General features: G+C 35.2%; 1 protein-coding gene and 1 long non-coding RNA gene across 9 annotated transcripts; one reads left to right on the plus strand and one right to left on the minus strand.

Moving 5' to 3' along the window:
- Positions 1-218: 218 nt before the first annotated feature.
- On the plus strand, positions 219-4,247 carry LOC113341515. The gene is made up of 5 exons (XM_026586363.1): positions 219-355; positions 441-560; positions 637-991; positions 2,985-3,096; positions 3,308-4,247. Exons 1-5 carry the CDS (start codon positions 316-318, stop codon positions 4,094-4,096), a joined length of 1,416 nt encoding a protein of 471 aa, XP_026442148.1. The 5' UTR covers positions 219-315; the 3' UTR covers positions 4,097-4,247.
- A 3,309-nt stretch (positions 4,248-7,556) lies between these two features.
- On the minus strand, positions 7,557-11,878 carry LOC113341624. 8 transcript variants are annotated; one of them, XR_003356038.1, is made up of 13 exons: positions 11,651-11,872; positions 11,509-11,557; positions 11,294-11,332; positions 11,170-11,207; positions 11,031-11,079; positions 10,738-10,847; positions 10,534-10,661; positions 10,406-10,446; positions 10,037-10,241; positions 9,108-9,246; positions 8,799-8,970; positions 8,512-8,606; positions 7,557-8,155 (listed from the first exon to the last, which is right to left on the minus strand). It is a non-coding gene; the product is annotated as an uncharacterized LOC113341624 (long non-coding RNA). The 8 variants fall into 8 exon arrangements; XR_003356037.1 differs by having other exon boundaries at positions 7,557-8,022; positions 8,102-8,155; positions 11,170-11,332; XR_003356035.1 differs by having other exon boundaries at positions 7,557-7,761; positions 7,913-8,155; positions 11,170-11,332.
- Between the last annotated feature and the right edge of the window lie 12,560 nt (positions 11,879-24,438).

A 24,438-nucleotide genomic window follows, 5' to 3' on the forward strand; every position in this document is an offset into this window, starting at 1 on the left:
AATAGAGTTTTTGGTGCCGCCCCTCTCTATATAACATCTAGCATTTATATGACTGATAGAAGATTGAGATACCGGTAAATCGTGGATCTTGTATTTCTACCAACGGACACGGGTTACACATTTACACTGTAACCGAAGCCGCCCGACCCGTTTTAATCCAATTGATATAAGCTTTGCAGGTGCAGGCCTAGGCCCATCCTCCAGAGCTCTCCCTTTTTAAATCACCGGCACAAACAGTACCACCAGCTTTTATCTCCCTTCACTTCTTTCTTCTTCTTCTCTTGGAGGGAAAATAAATCTCAATTCCGAATTGATATGAACAAACTAAATTTTAAACAAGCTCAACAGAAACTAGGTACGTACTTGAATTTCTTCCCAGTTCAATTTTGTGTGTGTGTTTTTTCAGAAAATTCCTGAACAAATTTAACTTTTTTTTTTAGGGTTTACTATCAATGGTATCAAGAAATCAGATCCCAAAGCTACATCAGAAGGTACCCGCAAACCGTTGAAACGAAACTGTAAGCCAATTATTTTCAGACAAGTTCACCAACCAGAACCAGGTACTTGTATTTCTTTCCTATTCAATTTTGTTTTCTCATAACAATTTTTCAACAAATTTTACTTTTTTGTATTTAGGGATTTCTATTACTCCGAACAAGAAATTGGATCCGAAAGCTACATCAGAAAGTACTAGCAAACCATTGAAACGATGTTTGAAGGAAATTACTTCGTCTACTGCTCCTCCTCCTGCAGCTAAAGAGCAGAAATTGGACGAGATTTGCAGGGTCTCTTATGCGGAAACTAGTTTTTCTTCCGAGAATGTTGATGACAAGGAAGAGGAGGAGGAATTGGCGGAAAAAAGAAAGGAAGAGGAGGAGGAATTGGCAAAAAAAAGAAAGGAAAAGGAGGAGGAATTGACAAGAAAAAGAAAGAAAGAGGAGGAATTGGCGAAAAAAAGAAAGGAAGAGAAGGAATGGGTTACCGTATATGGGTATAATTCTTACTTCTGTCTTATTGAATTTCATTTTTTTCGTATTGTTTCAAACTTCTCATTGTTTTTGCATCTTAGATTAAGTAGTATATGCTGAGTTAGCTAAAATCTTGAGTTACTCATTGATATAGATAGAGGAATTTTTTGATGATCTAATGAAGTTTGTAGAAATTTGTAAGTGAGACTAGTCTATTTGGTGGTTTTAATAGGCGGATTTCTTGGTAAAGTTTGAACAGAAAACTGTAAGTGATTATGCGTATAGTTGTAGATTTAGAGTGAATGTTTTATGTTTATAAGGAGCTATTCAAGTGACACACATAGGCATTTATGGCAGTGGATTGGTGATTGTTTGAGGGTTTAGTATACTGGCCGGAGCAAGAGCATTTGCTTATATTCCTATATGCATTTCTAACGCATCATGTATTAGTCGCTAAGCAGGATTTTGCGAGAAATGAATTTGAGATTCAAGTTGGATTTATTTGACATAGGGATTTCATTAAGGTAGAAAAACTAGAAACTTTTGCCCATGACATGTCTCTCTTCTGTTATCTGTTTTATTGTGCAGTACACATCCAATACTGCTTCAAAAGTGTGATTCAGTTATCTTGATTGAGATTTAGGTTTATGCGTGTCTGATTTGAGTATATAAATTATATTAAGCAGAATTTTTTTTAAACACTTTGATCCATCTAGGTGAGGAATCTGCACTAACGTAGTAGCCTTTGTTTCAGTTTCTTCGAAGGAATCTTTATTGACTCTAAATAGATGCTAGTTAGAGTTTGCACTTTCTTCCTTTCTGTGATGCCCTTCTTATTTTGCGAAACTCTACGCCTTGGTGTTCTAAGATATTACCTACTTTCTCCTAGTGATGAAGCAAGTATTGAATATATGTACTATATGTTAAAAGCCCATGTCTCTCTCCTTTTTATCATAAATGTATTCAACAATGATTCATCAGGTTGCCCTTAAATATGCAATTGTTTTAGGATCTTAATTGAGACAGGCTTGGGATATCTACAAAATTATGATCATGATACTTCTGTTGAAAATGTAAACGACAAACATGAGCAGGAATCTGGTATTGGCCTCGATGCTCTTTTAAGAACATGATGCAGCATCATCCACTTTTGACTTAATTATACGTTATATGTAAGAGCCTTAGTACCAGCTCATACAGAGCTCGGAGACACTAGTACTAGATAGTATACTAGATAGTGATAAGCAAGATTCTGATTTGAATTTGTAACTTGAATGTATTACTTCTTTCTTGAGCTACAATTGCCTATATATAGGCTTTTCCGTGACTGACCCTAGTACTCTAGGTTTATCTAGAGGTTTGTTCTCTTGAAACCTCACTAAAACCGACCTTGCTCAGCTTATCTTTTCTTCTTACAACTCAACTAATTTCTAAACATTCCTGACCGACTAATATGAGTACAACATTTGTTTTCTAGACTGCCTTGATCTCTAGGTTTTCTAATAATTCATCTGCAATTACAATTACAAATTATTTCCAACAGTTAGGTGTCTCTTGTTTTTGCTGTCAGATCACAGATCTTGGTCGGGATTCTAGTTTTCCTTTTTATTGAGTGGTTTCATATTTCTGAAGATTATGTGGTTACATATACTGATAAGCACTTTATCAGTGGTTCAGAGCCCTCCATCCATTAATCTTTAGTTTGCTGGGTGTTTTTGTTTCTTAAGCTCCTCCTTGCACTGTATATTATCCGTTTACTGTTTGACCCTAATCATTAATCTTTGACCTCTCCACAATGGAACCTGCCATCCATGCTGCTTCTTCCCTGTAAATAACGTAACCTTGGAGCTGGCCAACATGTGGTCTCTCCTCTAACTTCTGGTTTACTAGTCACACTAGCTTCCCCTGCGCCAGTCCTTCAATAAAGCTTATATAGCTGTGAAAATGCGAACTAGTTTTCGAACATGCATCTGTATGATTGTAGTAAAATTAACAATTCTTCTTTTTCTTTCCTAGGTTTAACCCACGTGATGCAGACTTGGTATTGCGTGAATTAAGGTCATGTGGTGTGATACTGAAGCATGTCCGAGATCTAGATGATGGTAACTGGATGCATATTCTTTTTAAGGTTCTTCTTTTCTCTGACTTTAAAAATTATGTTCACTGTTCACATCCTTTAGGCAACAGGATTTTATGTAGCCTCCAACCTTGTGCTATTGATGCTACACTTAGTCCCATCTCTTAGTTACCGTTATTGTTTTGGAACTTCATTGGCATCTCTCTTACTCAAAAAGCAATAGGTTGTTATTAATTGGTTTAGTTTTAATAATTGGATGCAGAGACGGAGCGATGCTCAAAAAGCTCTCGGCAAGAGTTGGATGAAGATCAATGGAGGTCTTATTGTGGGTGTAAAGCCACTGGATCCAGTTGACAAACATAAAGTTAATGAAGATGATCTCAACAAACAGGATGACCTGGATCTCCGTCTGCTTCACCGTTCTGCTGCCTATTTCTTCATTTTAGGTTCAACTGGTAATGTGTACACTGTCAGATTATCCAGAAAACCGTCATGCAATTGCCCCGACTCGGCATTCCCATGCACACACATTCTTTTTGTGTATACCCGTGTTCTCAATCTCCCTTACCGTGGTGGTGATTGTACGGCAAGCTTACTTACAGCCGTAATCAACACAAAGGCAACGGCACCTGAAACCCTTGCTAGTGCTCGTCTACGTAATCGCTTTCACCATCCTTTTCTGATGTCGAAAGTGGGTCCCCAGGTTGGCCCCCCTCCGCCAATGGTCAAGTTGGGAGATGATGCTACTTGTTCTTTTGATGGATGTATTGTTCCTTTCATGGTTAATGGAAATCAAACAGATAGCGAGGCAACTGAAGATGAGGACGCTGACGAAGATAATCAAGACTGGGGTATTGTTCAATGTGGGACATGTAGAACTGTGGGACACAAGGAGTGTTTGGCATTTTCGAGTACATTTAGAGGATTGAAGGTACTTACATGCATGATCTGTGAGAAAGAGTGCTGGATGGATCGTTCAGTACTGGATAGCTATCCCAACCTGGCAGCTAACCTTAGCGATGATGAAGGTGACCAAGATGTAGTCGAATGAAAGATGCTCCTTAGCAAAGTTAATTAGGTGGATGTTTCTTTTGTGTAATACCATTTGTACTCCAAATCTCACCCTGTATTCTCAATTTTTTAGTTTAAAGCATACGACAAATGTATTAGAGAGATATACTAAAAAAAAAAATACTCTTGGTCACCTTAGTCATTTGGATCTGACTCAATATGTTTGTTTCATCTGACTCAAATATGCAAGTCAGTGGCTTGGTCCCATGAGTTAGGCCAATTTGTTACCTGATTTAAATGGGTTCGAATCAGAGGGTAGGTGGCTTGGTCCCATGAGTTAGGCCATTTTGTTACCCGACTCAAACGGGTCACTACCAGGGTTATGTCTGAGTCAGGTATCAAATCAGATCTCACTCAAAATAAAAAACGAACGGTCTGACATTTGATTCACGTCGAGTCAGATGCAAACATAATCGTCCGCCAAGAGCTTTGGATGCTTCCTCCTCCCTTCCCTTTGTAGCGTCGAGGTACACCATGTTTGTTGCATCTGACTCGTAATCTGGATCTGATTCAACCCTTTGCTCGTCGCGAGTTAGATATTAAACCGCTTGTTTTTAGTTTTGAGTCAGATCTGACTCGATACCTGACTCAGACCTAACCCTTGACTCGGACTCGTTTAAATCAGATAACAAAATACTCCTGATTCATTGGACCAAGCTACTGATCATATTAAGTCCGAGCTGACTCAGTCATATGATTTCTGTCGGTTCTAGACGAGTCGGATGTAGACAAACAAAGTGGCAGGTTTGCATCCTTGCCAAGGCCTTTTAAGAGCTAGCACTATGGTGGAGGGTATCCCTTCCCTACATATAGGGAAGGGATGGCACATGGAAGGCAAGCTTGCAATGGAGGCGCCTCGTCCCTTCCCTACATGAAACGGCTACTCAGTATCCGTACAAATAGTGCAACACGGAAACTGAGTAGCTGTATAAGTCAACTCGTTGATTTGACCGATACGGCTACTGTATGGTTAAGTCCTCAGAAGCGAGGTCGGCCTCCCCAGTTCTTCTTCTTCCGTCTTCTTCTTCTCTATTTTTCTCCTCTCCACACCCCATTTTGATTTGAAGACCCTCTGGTGCGATTCAAGAGCTAAGATTCAATGGGTTTGTTCCTTAGTATACGGTGAAGCATTTGCCCATTTCAATTTCGTGTTTCATCAACTAAATATTCCAAGGTGAGTGTTTTAAATTTTAGGGTTTAAATTTAATTTGAGTTTGATTATGATTAAATTGGAGATGTTAGGTTCATTAAAAAGCTTCCTTGTATGTTGTTTGATCGTTTGACACATTGTTGAATGAATTTATGGTATATTGTTGATTGAATCAAAGTGATTTTTGTTTATGAATGATGGTTGATATAGATATGGTATTATTATTCATAATTTTTGATTGATGGATGATTAAATGAATAGGTATTATATCTAGGGAAGATTGTTGGCGGAGAAATTGTATTTGGATGGATAATTTAGGATTGAATTATTATTTTGTTCTTCTTTGATACATTATTTTGTACAATATATATGCATATGCATTGTAGAATTTTAGAATAAAATGGATTTTTTTGTGATGATTTTGTGTCCATATGTGTTGTAGATGTACTCCGCTGATTTTCAACGAATTATGAATGAACATATTCTGGTTTCTTCTAAAGAACATAGTGAACATAAACTGAAAATCCCAATCTCGACAGATGAGAAGCAGTTAGCTCTTAAACATCGAAGTAGTGTAAGCCAACTTCATGAAATGTATACCGCCGTTTGTTTATTTCCACATGCTAGACAACTTGTAGAAGACTGTGGGTTTAGTTGCCTTTTCAAGATACATTATTCGAAATTACAAGACAACTGCTTAACTACTGGTATATTTGAAAGGTGGTGGCATACCACCGATACATTTCACTTCCCTAGTTTTGAAATTGGGTTTGCCCCATTAGACTTCACTCAAATTACCGGAATTCCAATTGGGAAAGACAATCGCATAACATTGGAAGAAATTAGTACGGAACGACTGCATGAGATTGCTCCCCAATCCATAGATTATTTGCTCCCATATATTAACGCACAGTCTACAATAAGAAGAAAGAAAGGAAACGAAGCAATGGTGTTTCATGGAATAGAAGAAGTTAGACAAGAAAACATTGTGGAGTTGAGAAACCAAATTGTGGAAAGAGGCAAGGCGATCAAGAAGAGTTTAATTAAAACGTTTCTTGACCATAGACTCGGCTTAGCTAACACTGTTCTTGAACATGAGAAGATTGCAAGATGGTTTCTGATTTGGTGTTTTGGGAATATCCTTTTCCCAAACAAGAACAATGTTGTTGAGATTAAATGACTTAGTATAATGATGCATTTAGATGTGCTGAGGCATTATGATTGGGGTTCGGCTTTGTACGTTAGTATGCTATGGGGATTGAGTACTGGAGTAATGTGCAACAAGCCTGACTTGCAGTTCTTTTCGTATCCATTGATGGTAAAAATTCATACCCACTTGTAATCTTACTTTCGTTACTTATTTTTTATTTGTGACTGTATAATGAACATAATTAGTTGTTAATAATAACTAATATTGTTCCAACCTTGGTTTTGGGCATATTTTCGATGTCTATTTCCCTATATAAAGGCGGAGAATGAAAATATGGATTCGTGGCCGGCGAGTAGGCTATATGATGGATACCAAAGACAAAGTAAAAGAGGCGGACAGAATGATACAGGTACCCACTCAGTGATTCAGGTGCGTTATCAGATTGATAACTTTCCATTTGATTCTGTAATATGGTCGCCACGGGAGGATAGTGAATGAAAGACTAAACCCGAGGTGAAAGAGGATAAACTAATGTCTGTAACAAGGAGGGTCTTTTATGATCCATTTGGTCACAATGTCTTGTACCTGGGAGAACGGTGTCTCAAACAAGTTCTTGGTCTGACAGTAATACCGTGCAATCCTACGGATTTAACAGTACAAATCAACAATGACTATTTGTACACCAACCATCAACTTAATTCCTTGGATTACGTTGAAGTATCCGATCATAAGTATAAGTTGTGGTGGAAGAAGAAATCAGTTGGTAAGTACACAGGTGCAATTGTACATGAAGGAAACAGGGATTTGTATGGTACGCAGGATAACGATGCTTATGTACGCAAACCAGCACCACCACGAAAAAGCGGATACACCAAAGATTCACTACACCAAATTTAACGTTTAGCAACATATGTTGCTGACCGGGATTGCAACATATTTCCGCCGATGCTAAACACCCTGTCGCAGGTTTTAGCAATAGCTCCAGCTCTTTGCTAATTTTGGTCAGCAACGGCAGTAGCAACAGAAAATACCCGTTGCGAAATTGAAATATAGAAACAGAAACTATCTGTTGCTATTCGGATGCTAACTTTAGATTAGTTCCGGGCTATATTTTAGTGGAACAGGATATAGTTGTTCTGGTTCAGATTTAGCAACACATTTTCCGTTGCTAAGTTTTCGCAATAACAAAAAAAAAGTCAAGTCTTTGTTGACCTAGTCAAAACTGATTACCCCCAGTTCCCTGCAAATCCCTGATTCATTTTATATCCGGCTATTGAATATGATAGTTCTCATACTCTATATTCACACAGATATCATTCACACAGGTTTACACCTCAAAGACGTTCTACAATAAAAAGCAGGGAACTCATGACATAAAGGAAATGTTACAGGTTGCATTAAGAAAAAAACTACGCAATGAATTGAATAACAAAAACTACGCAATGAATTGAATAACAAAATTGGAAAAAAAAATGATTAAGAGTATGGAAATCTACCAGTTGGGTGGTGAGTACGGATCGTAAACTCGGGAGTTTAATTCTGCACAGCCGTGAACTTTGTGTCTTATAAAATATTAACCAACAACATAATCCCGTAGCATCAGTACCTCAAAGAAAATATAACCGGAGGTTAATATCCATAAATTTCAAAGTATTAATATAAGCATCTCCAGTTGAAGTACTTACCAGGGATTGATATTCCCCCGGCTGGCTACTAGCAATTGACTCTACTCTGGTCACCTGCGCCATCAAATATAACAGAAGACAAACAACAAAACATTATCATATACAAAAACCACACACATAGAAAAAAAGTTGATTCATAAAACTCCGGTTTCTGTTCACATGGTTACATCAGGTAAAGCTAAATATTTCTTATGCACAACTGCATAAGAGTCTTTCAAAGCATAACTGCAAAAGAGACATTCTTATGCACAACTGCAAAAGAATCTACATGTCAGCATGTTAAGCACATGTACAAAAAGAGTGAAATCTTACAAAATGTTTTCAAGGAAAAATGAATTCTACGTTGTTGGATGTCTCCAAGGCAAAAAAAACAAAAAAAAAACAAACTGAAATACAAATACAATAAGTACCTGAAGTATCTGCCCATACTGTTTAAACTCTACTTGTTTATCCATTTAAAGGGAAAATCATCACTAACTTTGTAATTGATGTGTGTATCGAGTTCCTGTTAAAGGTAGATCATAAAGAATTCAGTAACTGAAGTTGAAGACCACACACAAGGAAAAAAAACTCTACAGATACGTGAACAACGCTGTATTAAGAAACTGAATCTGAGAGAAGAAACACTAATTTCATTTTTACATCTAGAAACTAATAACCGATATAGGATATCAGACAAGATAAAAGACACACGAACCTTGAGACTTGAGTATGCCATGCAAGTACAAAGATCTGATGCATCGTTCTCATCACATGCACCACACAAAGATCCCATGCTAATCCTCTTCTTGGTCAGACTCTTGCTCTTCATCTTCTATTGGAGGAGGCGTTGGCTTGGAGTAAGACTTTGCTGGTGGGTTGGCTAATCACTGCTTTAGTTGTCAAAACAAACAAAATGTAAGTGTTTAAAAAAGCAAAGGATAACAAAATTGAAAATTGGCTTTTTACAAGAGGACCCCAAGGCCTGCATGCATCATAAGCTAACTTATTGAAACTGAGGACTTACCCTTTGTGAAATGGGCTTGGATTTGTTGTTGCTGTGATTTGAAACTGAAGATTTCTCCTTAACTTGTTGCTTCTTTACAGCTTCACTAACAACTTCAAATATTGTTGGGAGTTTATTCATCAAATGAAATAAACGCTTCCTGCAGCACAATTACAAACAACAAGTTCAGTAAGTTCATAAATATATATTACCAGCATTCAAAAGTGAACAACAGGGCATAATATGTATCAGATACGCATAAAAATCAGGACATTTCACAAAAGCTTTCCACATCACAACGAATTTATGGAGGCAAATATATACTGACTACACACCGGCTTTCAGAGTCTCAGAAACTTTAATTATTTCATGTTTCAGCCATAACTTAATGCTAAATAATAATAAAAACAGTCTTTAGACATTTCAGGATCCAAAAAATTACTATCACAAACCAAACAGATCATTTCAAAACTACTTGAACAACAACTACTTCCTGCATCAGCGAAGAGTACAAGACAAGATCAATCTAAGATTAAAAAAAACCATCCTTCATTAGTTGCGGTTCTATTTGTCATCTGTTATAACTACGATATGCATACAAGAAACTTGATTGATGCAGAGAATTTGGACTTCATGATAATAGGGGGAAACGAAAAAAGCAGTGGGTCTTGTCTCCCTACGAAAATCAGAATATATAAATCCCTACTAGATGGATTATCATGGCAAAAATCACTGAGAAGAAATTGATTACTATCACGAACTTATCATGCTGTTGACACTTCTAACCAATATGACAAACATAGATCATTTAGTCCATGTAAAGCACTCAAACTTTGATATTTGAAAACTAAAAGAATGTTAAAGCTTCTCAGTAATGGTGAACGCATAGTTTAACAGCTGTGATAAAATAAACAAAAAGAACAAAGATGGAAGTTGAAAATTGTTCTAACCTTTAGAGTTGTATTTAAGTTATTCACTCTCATTACCGAGAAGCTTTAACTTATCATGATTTTTTATTAGAGTTTGACATTCTTAACATAGCAGGACAACATCACAAGGAGGAAGCAAGTGTGGATCCACCACACCCACAACAAGTGCTTCGTTCCAATTGTTGGTAGTTGTATCGACACCAACTTGGCTCAGGTGCTCTTCCAGCTGTGAATAGAAAGTATTATACGGGGCTACCCGTGAAATAAAGACCAAAAACGTTTTTGAACAGTTTCTAGAATGAGTAGGATGAAAATGAATCCATAATTTCTTATCAAAAACATTTTTGTATACTAGAAGGAGATAAGAAGGTTTAGAGCAACAGGCTTCACCTGCAAAACGGTAGATACAATCTCCTCCAAATTCTCAGTACCTGTGAAACTCAAAAACAAGAATTTTGTTATTCTATTACTGAGCAAGCTATGGTTTCCACATGTACACAGTCAGGGAGAAAACATACCTCAATTGAGCAGATGTACACAACCCTTATGATCCTCAAATTTGAAGGCAAATGCATTTCCCAAACCAAGGGATGGATAAGAATTCCCTGGTTCTACACTATCTGACGCCATAAATGCAGACATTTCACTGCAAGAGATTGCAGCAGCATTAGCGCCTGAAATAACCTGCAGACACTATAAAAGTAGATAGTATTAAATGATACCTTTGGGTGTCATAATCATCTTCAGGTGGGTCTAAAGCGAGGGCAGAATCCCAGAACTTCTGCACCATTGTGCTTTCCATGTCATTGACAGCTCCAGAGCTACCCTCAACCTTCAAGAGAGGAATCCATCTTAATAATTATGAAAGGTAGATTACACAACCTTTAAGCTACTTGAGTATTTTCACATAAATTATACACTGCATACTCTTCACTGACTCATCCTACTAGTATCATGACCATTGTAACATATGGACATCTTACATGAGTACATGATTAATTGCTACAGGGCTTACCATCTTAGAGTGATTCCAAATCAGTTGCCTCATTTCTTACCATATAACCCTGTAGTCAAATGAGTTTGAATTTAGTTAAAAGATAGTCATCCACAAGAAGCTTCAAAAATTATTTATTTGGAACCATAGAAAATCATACCTTGAAGTTCAGTACAGGCTTTATACCGGCTGCAAGACCTGAAAAAGTTCCCATTTTTGCTAAGATTGTGCTTTTAGTTTTTCAAGTATAAGTCACAGCTCGTCGGATCAGTAAGGATAGTTACCCTTCACAACTTGAGAAGCCACAGTAGGCACATATACCCCTGCATACGACTCTCCAAAGATTACACAAGATTATTTACAAAATTACTTCATAAATCTGAAATCAAACAAACACAGCTTGCAAAAAAAAAAAATAGAAAAAATACTTAAAACAAGGATAAATAAGCTCAAATCAAGATTCATAACAAAAAATAAGTGATATGGCTAGATTTTATACTTGATTTTTCTTGATTTGGTACCCCACTCTTCCCGGATTTATTTTCGATCTTGTTTTGCGATTTCAAAATAAAAAATCAGAAGACAATTTCTAGGGTTTGTAAGATCAAAATATACAAAATTTGTAAAATAGGTTATCTTACCTGAGATTAGGTTAACCAAACTCAGTATATGCTTATAGATTTCCTGTCAAAAGGTTAGTTTTGATTTCTGGTATATTAGGGTTCATACCATAAACTCTGTGAAGGAAAAATGTGAATGAACGAGTTCTTAAGAGATCGGGAAATCAGAGATGAGATTCATGATACCGATCTTTTGTGAGATTGATGGGGTTTCTGAGATATAGATTTTGCAATGAGGAAAGAGGAAAGAGGCGAGGCTGGGAGATCTGAGAAAAAAAATGAAATAAAAGCAAAAGCTAAGTGAAGAAATATCTAAGAAGGTCAAAAGGTCAAGGGGTGGAATGTAGACCCATCGGACAGGGATAATCATTCTCTTAATCCCAATACACATCTAAGCAGGTCAAAATATGGGCGGAATAAGAGCTAGAAGTGTTGCCAGGCACACACGTGACTCGCATGCCTAAACGACCCGCAGTTGCTAGTAGCAACAGAACCTTAGCTGTTGCGAGTTTAGCGACAGAAAATAGCTGTTTCTAAACTTTAGCTAATTGGCAACAACTCTAGCTTTGTTGCTAATTTGAGTTGCTATATCCTGAATTTGGTGTAGTGATTTGGTGCCCGTCGATCGTCATCTCTTCTCATATCCAACAAAAAATCTTACAGCTCGAGTATGCGACCGTAATTTTGAAGCGGTTCATATTCTTATTGGAATGGAGTATTTGGGGAAGTATCCACAACCCAATTATAATGTCAATATGGGTACAACTGTGAGTATCATATGTCCGTTATTTCTTATATATTCTACTTGTAAAAAAAAATATTAACTCATGTCGGTGTCCCGGTGTTCGCTGTATACAGGAGATATGGAAACATGCATATATGGAGTCGCAACAACAACTCATGGCTCAACAACAATGATATTTAGACATCACAAAGGAACTGCAATAAAAAATAAAATACGGTCGAGATTACCATCAGAGATGTGTGAGAGACTATGTAGCACCACATACAGATGAATCTTCTAAACCGGGCCAGTCACGTGATTCGGGTCCGTCGACGGGTTCTTTTGTTCCGAACATTCAAGAAGACTACCATCCTTATCATTCGTCGGAGCCAATCAATCAAAGTACAACCACGTATCAACATCAGGGTTCTGCAAATTACCCATGGTTTGATTCCTGAAAATGATCCATGGTTTGAAATGTTAATGGCTAGTTTTTTTTACTTTTTAACAGATATGTTTATATCTGAATGCACTTCTCATTTTCACTATATAACGGCTACTTTTTTTTGTTTTATTTGTACTGGTAATATTTACTGTATAATGACATATATATTTTTGAATTGTATATCCTCTCATCATATCTCTATATATAGCAAACCAGTTTCCCAAGTGAAGCTATCCAAACATTCTATCATATTTGTGTTTTATAAAGGTGAGATTCAGCAAACAAGAAGATGTTGCTCTTACACAAGCATGGATTGAGGCAAAAAACAATATTCTGAACAGAGCTCAGGACACCGTCAACCAATTATGGAGTAATTAATGTTTTTGAATATTTTGATAACATATCCGGAAATCCAAATGCAATAGCCAAACCAAGTCTTAGAGCAAGGTGGAGCAAGATCAACAGGGAAATCATCACTTTTATCACGATTCAGGCCGAAGTTAACATACGTAATCCTGGGATGTCATATGAACAAAGGGTAAGTTGTTATTATCAAATTTATTTTATTTCCTAAAATTATAACTATTTTAAGCTCACTTTATTTTAAAAAAATTCAAAAAAACGCTGCTCGTTTAGACTATCTTAACCAGACAGGCGACAACTTTCCGCATGATGAATGTTATCAGCTATTGAAGCAACTTTTGATACCTACAATCCCGACGAAATGTAGCATTATCAACGAGATGTTCCTGCATCATATATTGATCAAGTCTTCGGAATAACAATCCTGAAGAATGATTAAATGTGAATGTTTTATCTTATATTTATGCAATCTTTTATGTTTGTGTGTGTGTTCCTGCATCATATGTTGATCAAGTCTTCGGAATAACAATCCTGAAGAATGATTAAATGTGAATGTTCTATCTTATATTTATGTAATCTTTAAGTCTTCTTGCAATCTATATATGATCTGATGTTTTATGTTTTATTTAATTAAAGTTTAACATAAATAAAACTGAGATTCCACAAAATAGACAACAAGTTCGAAACTATTGAATAAAAAACCAAATCACTTGTCGTATTAATCACGATTGCACTTAGCACGTGCAGCAAGCCTTTAAACCCCTAGGTGACCCTATTGGACGAGTTATAGTCTCGTGAGGGTTTACACAGAGATTTACCCACAAAATCTACACAAACATTTATTATACTTTCAATCTTCACTGGATGAAGCAGATGAATTATCCGGCGATTGATACTCTGGAATTTTGGATACCATGAAATTATAGCTTTCATCAAATGTGAATGCTTCACCCTTTTCCTCAAAATAATGCGCTTTAACGACTTCGTGCTACAATAACACAAGGAAATATATTTATACTTGTAATTTTAAATCAATCAATTTAGCTTTAGACGAAAATAATTCTAAAATACTTACAAATTGTTGAGGGGACAGCCTAATATGGCTTGCATTAAAGATCCGTTGTTGAATAGCTATAAAATCGCAAACGGCTTTCTGGATAATCTGGTACCTATCATGAATTTGTTGAACAATTCTTCTCTTTGGATTCCCAAAATCTTGTTTATATTGGTTATATATCTTCGCCCAAAAAGTTTCTGCCTCTGGCATTACAGGGGAGAGATCGGCTACTCGAGTTTCTTTGTACCATGCTTTGATTATTGCCAAATCTTCAATTGAATCAAATGATCCCATGATGTGTTCTTATTAACAGTTATGAGAGGTATTGAAATATGTGAGAAGCTCTGAAAAGTGATAGGTGTTTGTTGTTTAAAGATCGATAACACAATTTATAATATCCGTCAAAGTAAACTGTTATAAAGTAGTCGTTACTAAGTAGTCGTTACAAAGTAGTCGTTGACTAGCCGTTAAAAAATAGTTGTTGCGATATAGTTGTTTGAAAATAGCCGTTATAAAGTAGTCGTTGTGGTATAGTTATTTGAAGCCATCCTCGTGAGGGTTTACCGGAGATGTACCCACAAAATCTTAAACAACAACCGCATATACTATTCGTCCGGACCGTCTTCTGGAGGACCGTCGAGATTCATTTCCGGATTGTAATAATCCCAGTGAGCCAGGTTAGCTTTAAAGATTAAGTAGCACTCAAAACATGTAAATTATGTACGAGTATCTAGTTGGTACACAAATTTGGCCATTTCCTCCTATGCAAAGCAAACATAAACCAATAGATTAGTGTGTATAAGTAAACGACATTTCAAATATCATAACCATTGTTGATGACCTACAGTAATCGCAGTTGTCATGTGTTGTGGGGCGTAACCATGAATCCTTTTTTTGAATTCCAACGTACTTGCGAACCATCATATCAATGCTATTTAGAGGTTGTTGAACTTATCTTCTTGTTCGGTTATTAACGTTTCCAAACGCTTGTACAAATCCGTAGAACACCAGCGTCCATTGTTCATGGGCGGAGAGGTTTTGAATATCTTCGGTAGGCAGAGTAGCAGCATTTACAAACGCTGTGGTGATTGCAACATCTTCTTCGACGGTATACCCAACCATTACCATGTTATCTTAAGAAACACAAAAAAATTTGGTGACACTTACTAACGCCAACTATTTTGGAGTGTGTTTGTTGACGAAGATTATGACAATTTATAATAGGCAATGAAAGTTGTCGTTGGAATTTAACCGTTGGAAATTAGCCGTTACTAAAGATCCGTTTGTATAACAAAATATAATTCAAATTAGGGATAATTAGAGTTTGGTACTCAGGTTTAGACCAACATTAGGCTTTGGTCTAACATTTGTCCAACGTTAGGGCTTGGTACCTGGACCAGACGTTGACCCGTGTTGACTAGGTTAAGTCCTAACTTCTGTTTAGTAATTATTTAAAAAATAATATAAAATTTAATTATTAATATGTTTACTATAATACCCTTTAATTAGTCCAGTGTCATATATTATCTTCTGAAACATAAATCCAACTCTTTATCTTATCTCTTCTTCTTCTCGTCTGTTGCAGAGAAGTGTTGATTTTAGCCGAGATTATGAGATTGAGAAGGAGAGATCGAGAGCTATTTCTGGTGGTGTCACTTAAGGATCTGATGATGGTAGTGGTCACTGATGGTAGTAAAAATGATATGAAAAACTGGAATCAATTGATCTGATGATGGTAAATTAATATGGGTTTGGTGAAGAAGGTCGAGATAAATCAAGAAGAAAATTGGGATTTGTTACTGTTGTTGTTGAAGTTGAGATGGGTTAGGAGGAGAAATTCGAGATGCGAAAGTTGAGTTAATGGATGAATGAAAGAGTTAAATTGTGATTTTGAGTTCTGGCATGTCGAGAACATTGGGATGTAACCTGATTTCATGATTGAAGAGTATGGAGGGGACTGTTGGTGGTTGAAGTTTATGCAGAGATTGAGTGAATAGTTGATCTTCTGGAAATTGAATCAAGAAAGAAAAAAGTATGGAATTGAATTGCAGTTTAAAATGGTTTGTTGGTGGTTGAAGGAAAGGAAATTGGTAAATGTTTTGAGTTTATTGTTTCCGGTGAAATGAAGAAGGTCCGGTAAAGCTATTGGTGTTGATTTAGAGAAACAAATAAATTTTTGTGAAACCGAGATAGAAGTCTGGTGGCTGAATTGGTGAGATTGATATTGTCGCCGAGATGTATATGGATTAGTGAAGAATTGGTGATGGATTAGAGATGGGTAATTTTTGATATCAAGATGATAGTGAATGATTAAGATGGAATTACAGCAGAAGGAATTAGGGTTTCGAAATGAGAATTTGGGGTTGCTGTGATTTTGGTATGAAGCCGAAGGTGATGAACATAGGAGTTTACGGCAGCTAATTATTATACCAAAATATAAGTGGGGGATTGTTGGGAATATATTTTCAAAACATAAATTAATCCCCAATCAATATGTTTTTTATAGCCTTTACTGAAAGAAATTAATTTTTGTTATAATTAATTTGACCGTTTCATATTTTTAGTTTTAATGGTGTTAACTACACCATTATAACTTTGAGAGTTTCATTTTTTGGTTTTTAATGGTGTTAACTCAACCATAATAACATTTTCATGAACATTCAATTGTTTTGAAACTCTTGACTATAAATCAGAATTTTGGTTGGAAAAATAATAAGAGAGAGATTTTTCTTTTATGTTTTGGTGTTAAAAAGAACTTGAAGAGTTGTTGAAATCTTTTTTTAGTGATAGAGTTTTTCTTTTTTATGACTTGAGTTTACAGAAGAAATGAATTTTAGAGAAAGAAAAATAAGTGTGTGAACATCTCTTATTTTTCTAAGTGAGTTTCTGAGCAAGAATGAAGTGTAGAAGTTTCACATCCTCTCACCGTGCAAGAGTGATTGTGTAAGAGATTTTTCGCGGCTGTTTTATCCTGGGGACGACGCGTCATTGAAGAACTGCTTGCACAATCTTGGGCAGAGCCGCGAAACGTCTTAAAAATAGCGGCCTAGTCCGCGACTCAGCCATAACGTTTTTTGTTTCGTGTTTGATTTTATTTGTTGTGCAGGAATAATTCGGAAATTGTTCCAACAATTTTAAGAAGTTTTATTCTGCCATACGAATCAAAATAAACGATTGTTGAAACGCGATAAGTATCATTATTTTATTTCGTTTTATAGAATTATAACTTGTATAATTTTTCTTTAGGGATTGAATATGATGCTTGAGATTTTAGGTTACTTTATACCTAAAATTAATTTTATTTCTAACATTGATGGACTAGGATTTTAACATGGTTATATTTTTTCTTATGAAATTTTTAACATAAGAAAATATTGTTGATGATAAACAAATGTTTTTTAACATGTTGTTGAATTTTATGCGCATCTCTTTAACTATAACGAATTGGGTACAGAAATTTTTACTAAATATACTATACATCATGAGGATCATCCATGTCAAATTTCAGATTTTTTGGAGTCTGAAAAGTATTTTTAGAGTATTTTACAAAACTGCATAACGTTGCTGAAAATTTCTGACGGGTAGAAATTTAATCCTGATTAATTTCAGTTTTCTGATCTTTGTGTTGATATTTTGGGTTTATGTGTAAGATGAAACTTGTAAATCATGAACTTATATTCAAAACTCATTTTGAAATTTCTTGTTTGGGTTTTTAGTTTGAGAGATGTGGTGATTTCGAAATTGTTGTGTATGTATGTCCAAAATAGGAGACATGATACTTGAGATTAGAGATGTAAGAAATTACATTAAAAGTCATGTTTTGATTCTAGCACTTCATACTCTTGTTTTGGTAATGAAAAATAAGATTAATTTTAGCAATCAAACTAGTGCACCACATGTGTTTGATAAAATGCTTGATAGAGAGTTAGTAAATATATGATGTTATAACTATAGAACTTTGAATCTTTGTTTGAAATTTAAGAGAAACTTGGAGTACTATATTTTAATTGATTTTTAAGTAATTATGTAAGTGCATACCTTGCTTATTTTTGGTTTCGAATGCTCACATGTGAATGATTGTGACAGGTGCATGAGAATTCACCTACTTGAGCAAGTTTTTATTTTCCAATGAAATAAAAATTGCGGGAGATTAATCGATGTGTGGAGAAATGGGGTTGCTGATTTCTTTAACTAAGAAAGTTTAACTAACAAATGAGATTAATCGATGGGACAATGGTTTATAACCAATTGAGCTTTAAAAGCAATTGAGGTAATGTTGATGGACTATTCGTAGTTATTGTAGTGATCAAATAATGGCATTCTAAATTGAATAAATTGATTGTTCAATCTTAGAATAAATTTTAGGGAAACAAGATATTGAGAATTATTGTGTATGACAATAAATATGTATGAGATAGAATTTGATATGAAACCAAAACCGAAAGAATTAGAAACCTAGTCAAAACAAATGTGAATATCAACTCTCACTAAGAAATGAGCATAATATTGATTATGATATTATTTGCTATTCTTGCACGGCATTGCAAGGATATCAAATGTTATTAACAACACTTTTCAAGCTTAGTTAATGAGAATTGTGGATACAGTGAGAGATTGGTATATATTGCTGTTCTACACCATGTTTGTTTTGATAGGTTATAGGTTCAAAAGTTGAACCGAATTGTTTGAAAGAAAGTGGTGTTGAGATACACTCACATCACTAGGATTTTCGGTATTGGTACGATCTCAAAGTTTACTTTGCATAGAACAATCTTGTTAAAGATGTTCATACTTTCGAGATGAGCGAGAATTCCTTGTTATAAACAAGATTGAGATTAGAAATTTGTTGAATTTGATCATTGCGCTACTACAAATAATATGTTATGGATAAAATGTTTGAAAATAATATTACAATTTTATCATAACATGAATTGTTTTTGAATATTTGAAATATGAGATTTTGTCATGCTTTTAAGAAATGAATGAGTTAGTAACGAATGAGAGCATGTTATAGTTTCTTACAAACTTGGTGAATTTTTGAGTAACATGTATGTAATCTTACCTAACTCATAAAAGCATGTACATTTTCAAATCTTACGCAACTTGTAATGATATTAGATGAAACAAAATATTTGAGAATTTTATAAAGATGCTTCGAGTAACTTGTCCTAATATCAAATATGATTTTTGAGTAGTGAATATTAAGCAATGTTGCTTTCAAGAAAATTGTTTGAATTTTTCTCTATATTGTGCAAAACGTTTTGGGTTTAGAACATTGGTTTATTAGTTTTTCACAATTTTTGGGATCTTTGGATATTGTTTTGAAATTCTTGTTTGAGTCAAAAAATAGTGGGGGTTCCATATCCTATGCTTTAACACATTTGATTTAAATTAGAGGAACTAGAAAAATGAAGGTGACAAGTAATTCACTAAGAATGAACCTAGAAAAGCATATATAGTGAGACTAAATTTTAGTCATGAATATTTTGTTGCTTATATTTTGAAAGATAACTTCTTATAGAGAGTAACTTTGTTCTTCAAACTATTAAATCTTTGGAAAAACGTTTTTATGAGCCTATTGTTTTTAGACAAGCAAACAGAAAATTGTTGACTCTTACATTCATGTCGCTAAATAACTTACATGCTTGTTTTGTTGATGTTGTTTCTACAATGTATGATTTGTTATAGTCATAAGTAGAAATATATACTTTTGTGTAAGTTAAGGATGGGAATCTATGTAAACCAAGCATGGAAAACTGTGTAGTTTCTACAATAAAAGAAATCATATAAGTTAGATAAGTTATCCTTTATATTCTGAAAAACAACTTTAAAACAATTTACAAAATAAAAATTGTTTACTTGATTCATTCGAATGATTTCAGAATTGATGAAAGTGAAATGCACAATACTCTTCTTTTTGTATGCATAAGTGATTTTTTGAATTTTTATTCTAACTTATAGGATGAAAATGAAATTGAGAACATGCTTAGTTTGCTATTTGACATGAAAGACTTGAGTGAAGATGGTGTATATTTTTGAAATGAATTTTTTCTTTCTTTGGATCATTTTCATTTCTATGAAAATAAAATTTTTAGAAGAGACAAAAATATATATAGTCTGACTGTAAACAAGTTTTCACTCATTTGGTTTAGTGTTAATGCTTTTGATATTGTGTGTGAATGCACTAGACATGAGTATGGTAGCTCAGTATGCTTCTTTGCTACGTGATTGACTATATATATAAGTATTTTTTGTAGTGGGGGTGTAATATATTGCTTCCATAGTGGGGTTTTATATTCAGATTTTCCAATCCTAGTATGGAAAATTGGTAAAATATTGAGAAGGTTATGAGGTGTTTCAAACACATCATACGCCTAGAAATACACTATCTTAATGGTTACCGCAATCCTTTAAGGATATTGCGAAGCTGATTGGACATCCTTTCAGTTGAATCCTTTAAGGGATGGAGCGATTCGATCCTCTAATAGATAGAGGAACAAACATATTAATCCAATGTGATAGTACCGCGTCTATTGCATGAATTGAGAATGTAACGACAACTATAAGAGTTGATTTTATAAGAATATGGATTATATAGTGTCTGAAACGAGTTTCCATTAGTCCTTTGATGAAATGATTGATAAGGAGATGTGAATACATCTTAGAGATGAGGTTGATGCCCATTGAGATTGAGTCATCTATGATGGATACCCAACCTAGAGTTAGGTTCAAAGGGACTAGACGAAGTCATAGGTAATATGGAGATGCGAGAATCATGCTTTTGAAGAATTCATCCCACGACATGACATCCTGAAACGAATAAAGGTTGAGTTTAATTTTTAATTTTAAAATTTTAAACTCTTAATGATGTTTATATATATATTTGGAGTTGGGTACATTCGGGAGTACTCTTGATAGACTCCGCTATATGAATGTGAAAGTGTGGCCGCTTTCTATGAGAATATGGGCAGTTCTATAGATCATTCATCAAACTGGGATACAAGCGCATGGCCGTAATGTGCTGGCTTTAGACTTTACACTAGTATAGTCGTGTGTGTTGAGTAATCTTTTTATCTCCTAGAGTTCAAGACTTATGTTCACTCTATGGTCAGATTTTAAGAGAGCCTATTAATACTACGTAAAGGTTCAACTCGCCAGGCACCTTTGCTTATGCACAACTCTGTACGTTCTTGCTTAATGTTTTATAAATATAAGTGGGGGATTGTTGGGAATATATTTTCAAAACATAAATTTATTCCCAATCAATATGTTTTTTATAGCCTTTATTGAAAGAAATTAATTTTTGTTATAATTAATTTGACCGTTTCATACTTTTAGTTTTAATGGTGTTAACTACACCATTATAACTTTGAGAGTTTCATTTTGTGGTTTTTAATGGTGTTAACTCAACCATAATAACATTTTCATGAACATTCAATTGTTTTGAAACTCTTGACTATAAATCAGAATTTTGGTTGGAAAAATAATAAGAGAGATTTTTCTTTTATGTTTTGGTGTTAAAAAGAACTTGAAGAGTTGTTGAAATCTTTTTTTAGTGAGAGAGTTTTTCTTTTTTATGGCTTGAGTTTACAGAAGAAATGAATTTTAGAGAAAGAAAAATAAGTGTGTGAACATCTCTTATTTTTCTAAATGAGATTCTGAGCAAGAATGAAGTGTAGAAGTTTCACATCCTCTCACCGTGCAAGAGTGATTGTGTAAGAGATTTTTCTCGGCTGTTTTATCCTGGGGACGACGCGTCATTGAAGAACTGCTTGCACAATCTTGAGCAAAGCCGCGAAACGTCTTAAAAATAGCGACCTAGTCCGCGACTCAGCCATAAAGTTTTTTGTTTCGTGTTTGATTTTATTTGTTGTGCAGGCATAATTCGACAATTGTTCCAACAATAATATAGTCCCAGCAAAATATCATGATAAGTACGCTAACTATAATTAGTTTGTAAGATTCAGACAGTGTCTCTCTGTCCCATGAAATCCAAGCGAGTGATATCATCTGCAGAAACTTGAGGATGAAATGGTTTTCTTTCGACTGGCACACCTTAACAGGGTAAAATAAAATTGCCTCCTGTTTTTTTGCTGTTTTACTAATGTTGGGGATAGAGAGATTCTTCTTCTTATGCTTGTTTCTTATCTTTGCTAGCAACAGACATTCACTAAGCTGCGGCAAAAAATTTTTTTTAGCCCCCCACCATTCTGAAATCCTGGTTCCGCCACAAGTGGACTGAGTGTTCATCTTAAATACTGTATGATTTGGGGAGTATTGTCGCACACTTTTCATTAACCTAATTCTAACAATTAGTACGACTATTCTTGATCTAGTGCTAGATACATTTCCAATCTTTTTCGAGTACTAGTCTGATACGTGCATGTTTTATGGTCTGGTTGGTGTTGGGTACCCTAAGATGTCTAGTACAGTTAGTATGGTAGGTATGTATATGATGGATGCGTTCTGGATATGTACGTATGTTTTATGCAAGGCAGTTAGGGTAGTTAGTACTTTTGTTTGTTAGGCAGCATATATATATATATTATAGTAAATATTATGAATGGAAATGTGATGTTATCTTGTTTGTATCACCTTTTTCCCCGATACTAAATGATTCTTCTAGCCTTTTTTTTTTGAATTTCTTCCCTTATACTAATTATACGTCTATTTTCACTATTCATGCTTAATTCATAAGTTTGCAATGCTTTCATTTCCTTATTTGCACCTTTTAACCTTGCCTCTGTCGCCTGTGGGGATGGCACTATCAATTGAGCCCTCCACTCCTACTCGGTCATCCAAGAATTCATATCTTTGTTTTGCATTTTGCTCTGCAATCTGTGTGAGTCGTCTGACTAATTTAGGCGGTTTATATGAATCTGTCCAAGCTCAAGGCTACACAGAAACACTTTTTTTTCGTTAATGGGCGTAGGCCCATTTATGTTGCTACGCTCGGGCATCTTCTCAAACTTGGTTCACCAATTCAATCTACAACTACAAAATACAAATACAATGCATGCCTCTTTCTTTGAACCATATTTTGTATTTGGTAAAGCTCGGCTTCGCCTCGCCCCAGTCCCCATTTGATTTGGTAAAGCTCAGCTTCGCCTCGCCCCAGTCCCGATATGATTTGTTAAAGCTCGGTTTCGCCTTGCCCCAGTCCCGATATGATTTGGTAAAGCTCGGCTTCGCCTCGCCCAAGTCCCCATTTGATTTGGTAAAGCTCGGCTTCGCCTCGCCCCAGTCCCAATATGATTTGGTAAAGCTCGGCTTCGCGTCGCCCGAGTCCTGATATGATTTGGTAAAGCTCGGCTTCGCCCAAGTCCCAATTTCTTGTAATCTTATTAAAGTTGCTAGAACTCTGAAATTCACGTTGTGTCTTGATGAGAGTATAATCATTCTTAAGAAATTATGTGTTTTGATTAGTTAGGAGTCAACTATTCTTCATATGCACTTTCCCATTTGACAACAAAATGAACAATGGCCTCGCTAAACTACTTCTAAGATATCCTACTCATCATGTTGTTGAACTGTCATTAAAAATATAATCAATTATAATATGAAGAAGCATATAAAAATGACATTTAAAAAAACATTGAGACGATGAAAAGCACCACCATAATGCACTTATACTCTGTCTCTTCAACTGAGAAAGGAAGTGGTTCAATAGAGAACGTGAAATTATCCGGTAGCTTGATTGAGTGGTTTTACACTACAAAGTTCTCTAAATGATAGTTCCATTGCAAAATCGAATGCTTTGGTAACTGGTACTGCCACCTGAATCCCCCACTTGTGTATACTGAAAATTGACAAAAAAGAATTGTAAAATCAAATATGTTGTGGTAACTACATGAGATAAGATTATGAAGGTCCGACTCTGCTTCTCATTAGGAACAAAAGGGCACCACAATCTATTATACTTGGAAACTATAATGTTCTTTCTAAGTTGAACAGAGATACATTCAGTACCTACGTATTATACATAACATGCACCGTAACAAATATTAAGGAAATGGTACGACAAAACCAAGAAGGTGTGCTGTGTCACAAACTCTGTATACAAAAAAATAGATATAACTAAATGCAATTTAACCGAAAAATAAGAAAAATAAGCTCACATTTAGAGCATGAACTAAAACATAATGTGTATAAAAAAAATAAAAAAAATAGATATATATTTGAGTTAGATAAAACCGATTCTCCGCTTGTGTTAACCTCTT

The sequence above is a fragment of the Papaver somniferum genome, unplaced genomic scaffold (assembly GCF_003573695.1).
Source record: "Papaver somniferum cultivar HN1 unplaced genomic scaffold, ASM357369v1 unplaced-scaffold_3, whole genome shotgun sequence".
NCBI classification, from domain to species: domain Eukaryota; kingdom Viridiplantae; phylum Streptophyta; class Magnoliopsida; order Ranunculales; family Papaveraceae; genus Papaver; species Papaver somniferum.

What these genes read in the sequence shown, in the direction of transcription:
- LOC113341515 (XM_026586363.1), top strand. Translation starts at nt 316, where the DNA reads ATGAACAAACTAAATTTTAAACAAGCTCAACAGAAACTAG. An exon ending in AGTTCACCAACCAGAACCAG is followed by an intron (nt 561 to 636) that starts GTACTTGTATTT and finishes TTTTGTATTTAG; the next exon opens with GGATTTCTATTACTCCGAAC. An exon ending in GGATGCATATTCTTTTTAAG is followed by an intron (nt 3,097 to 3,307) that starts GTTCTTCTTTTC and finishes AATTGGATGCAG; the next exon opens with AGACGGAGCGATGCTCAAAA.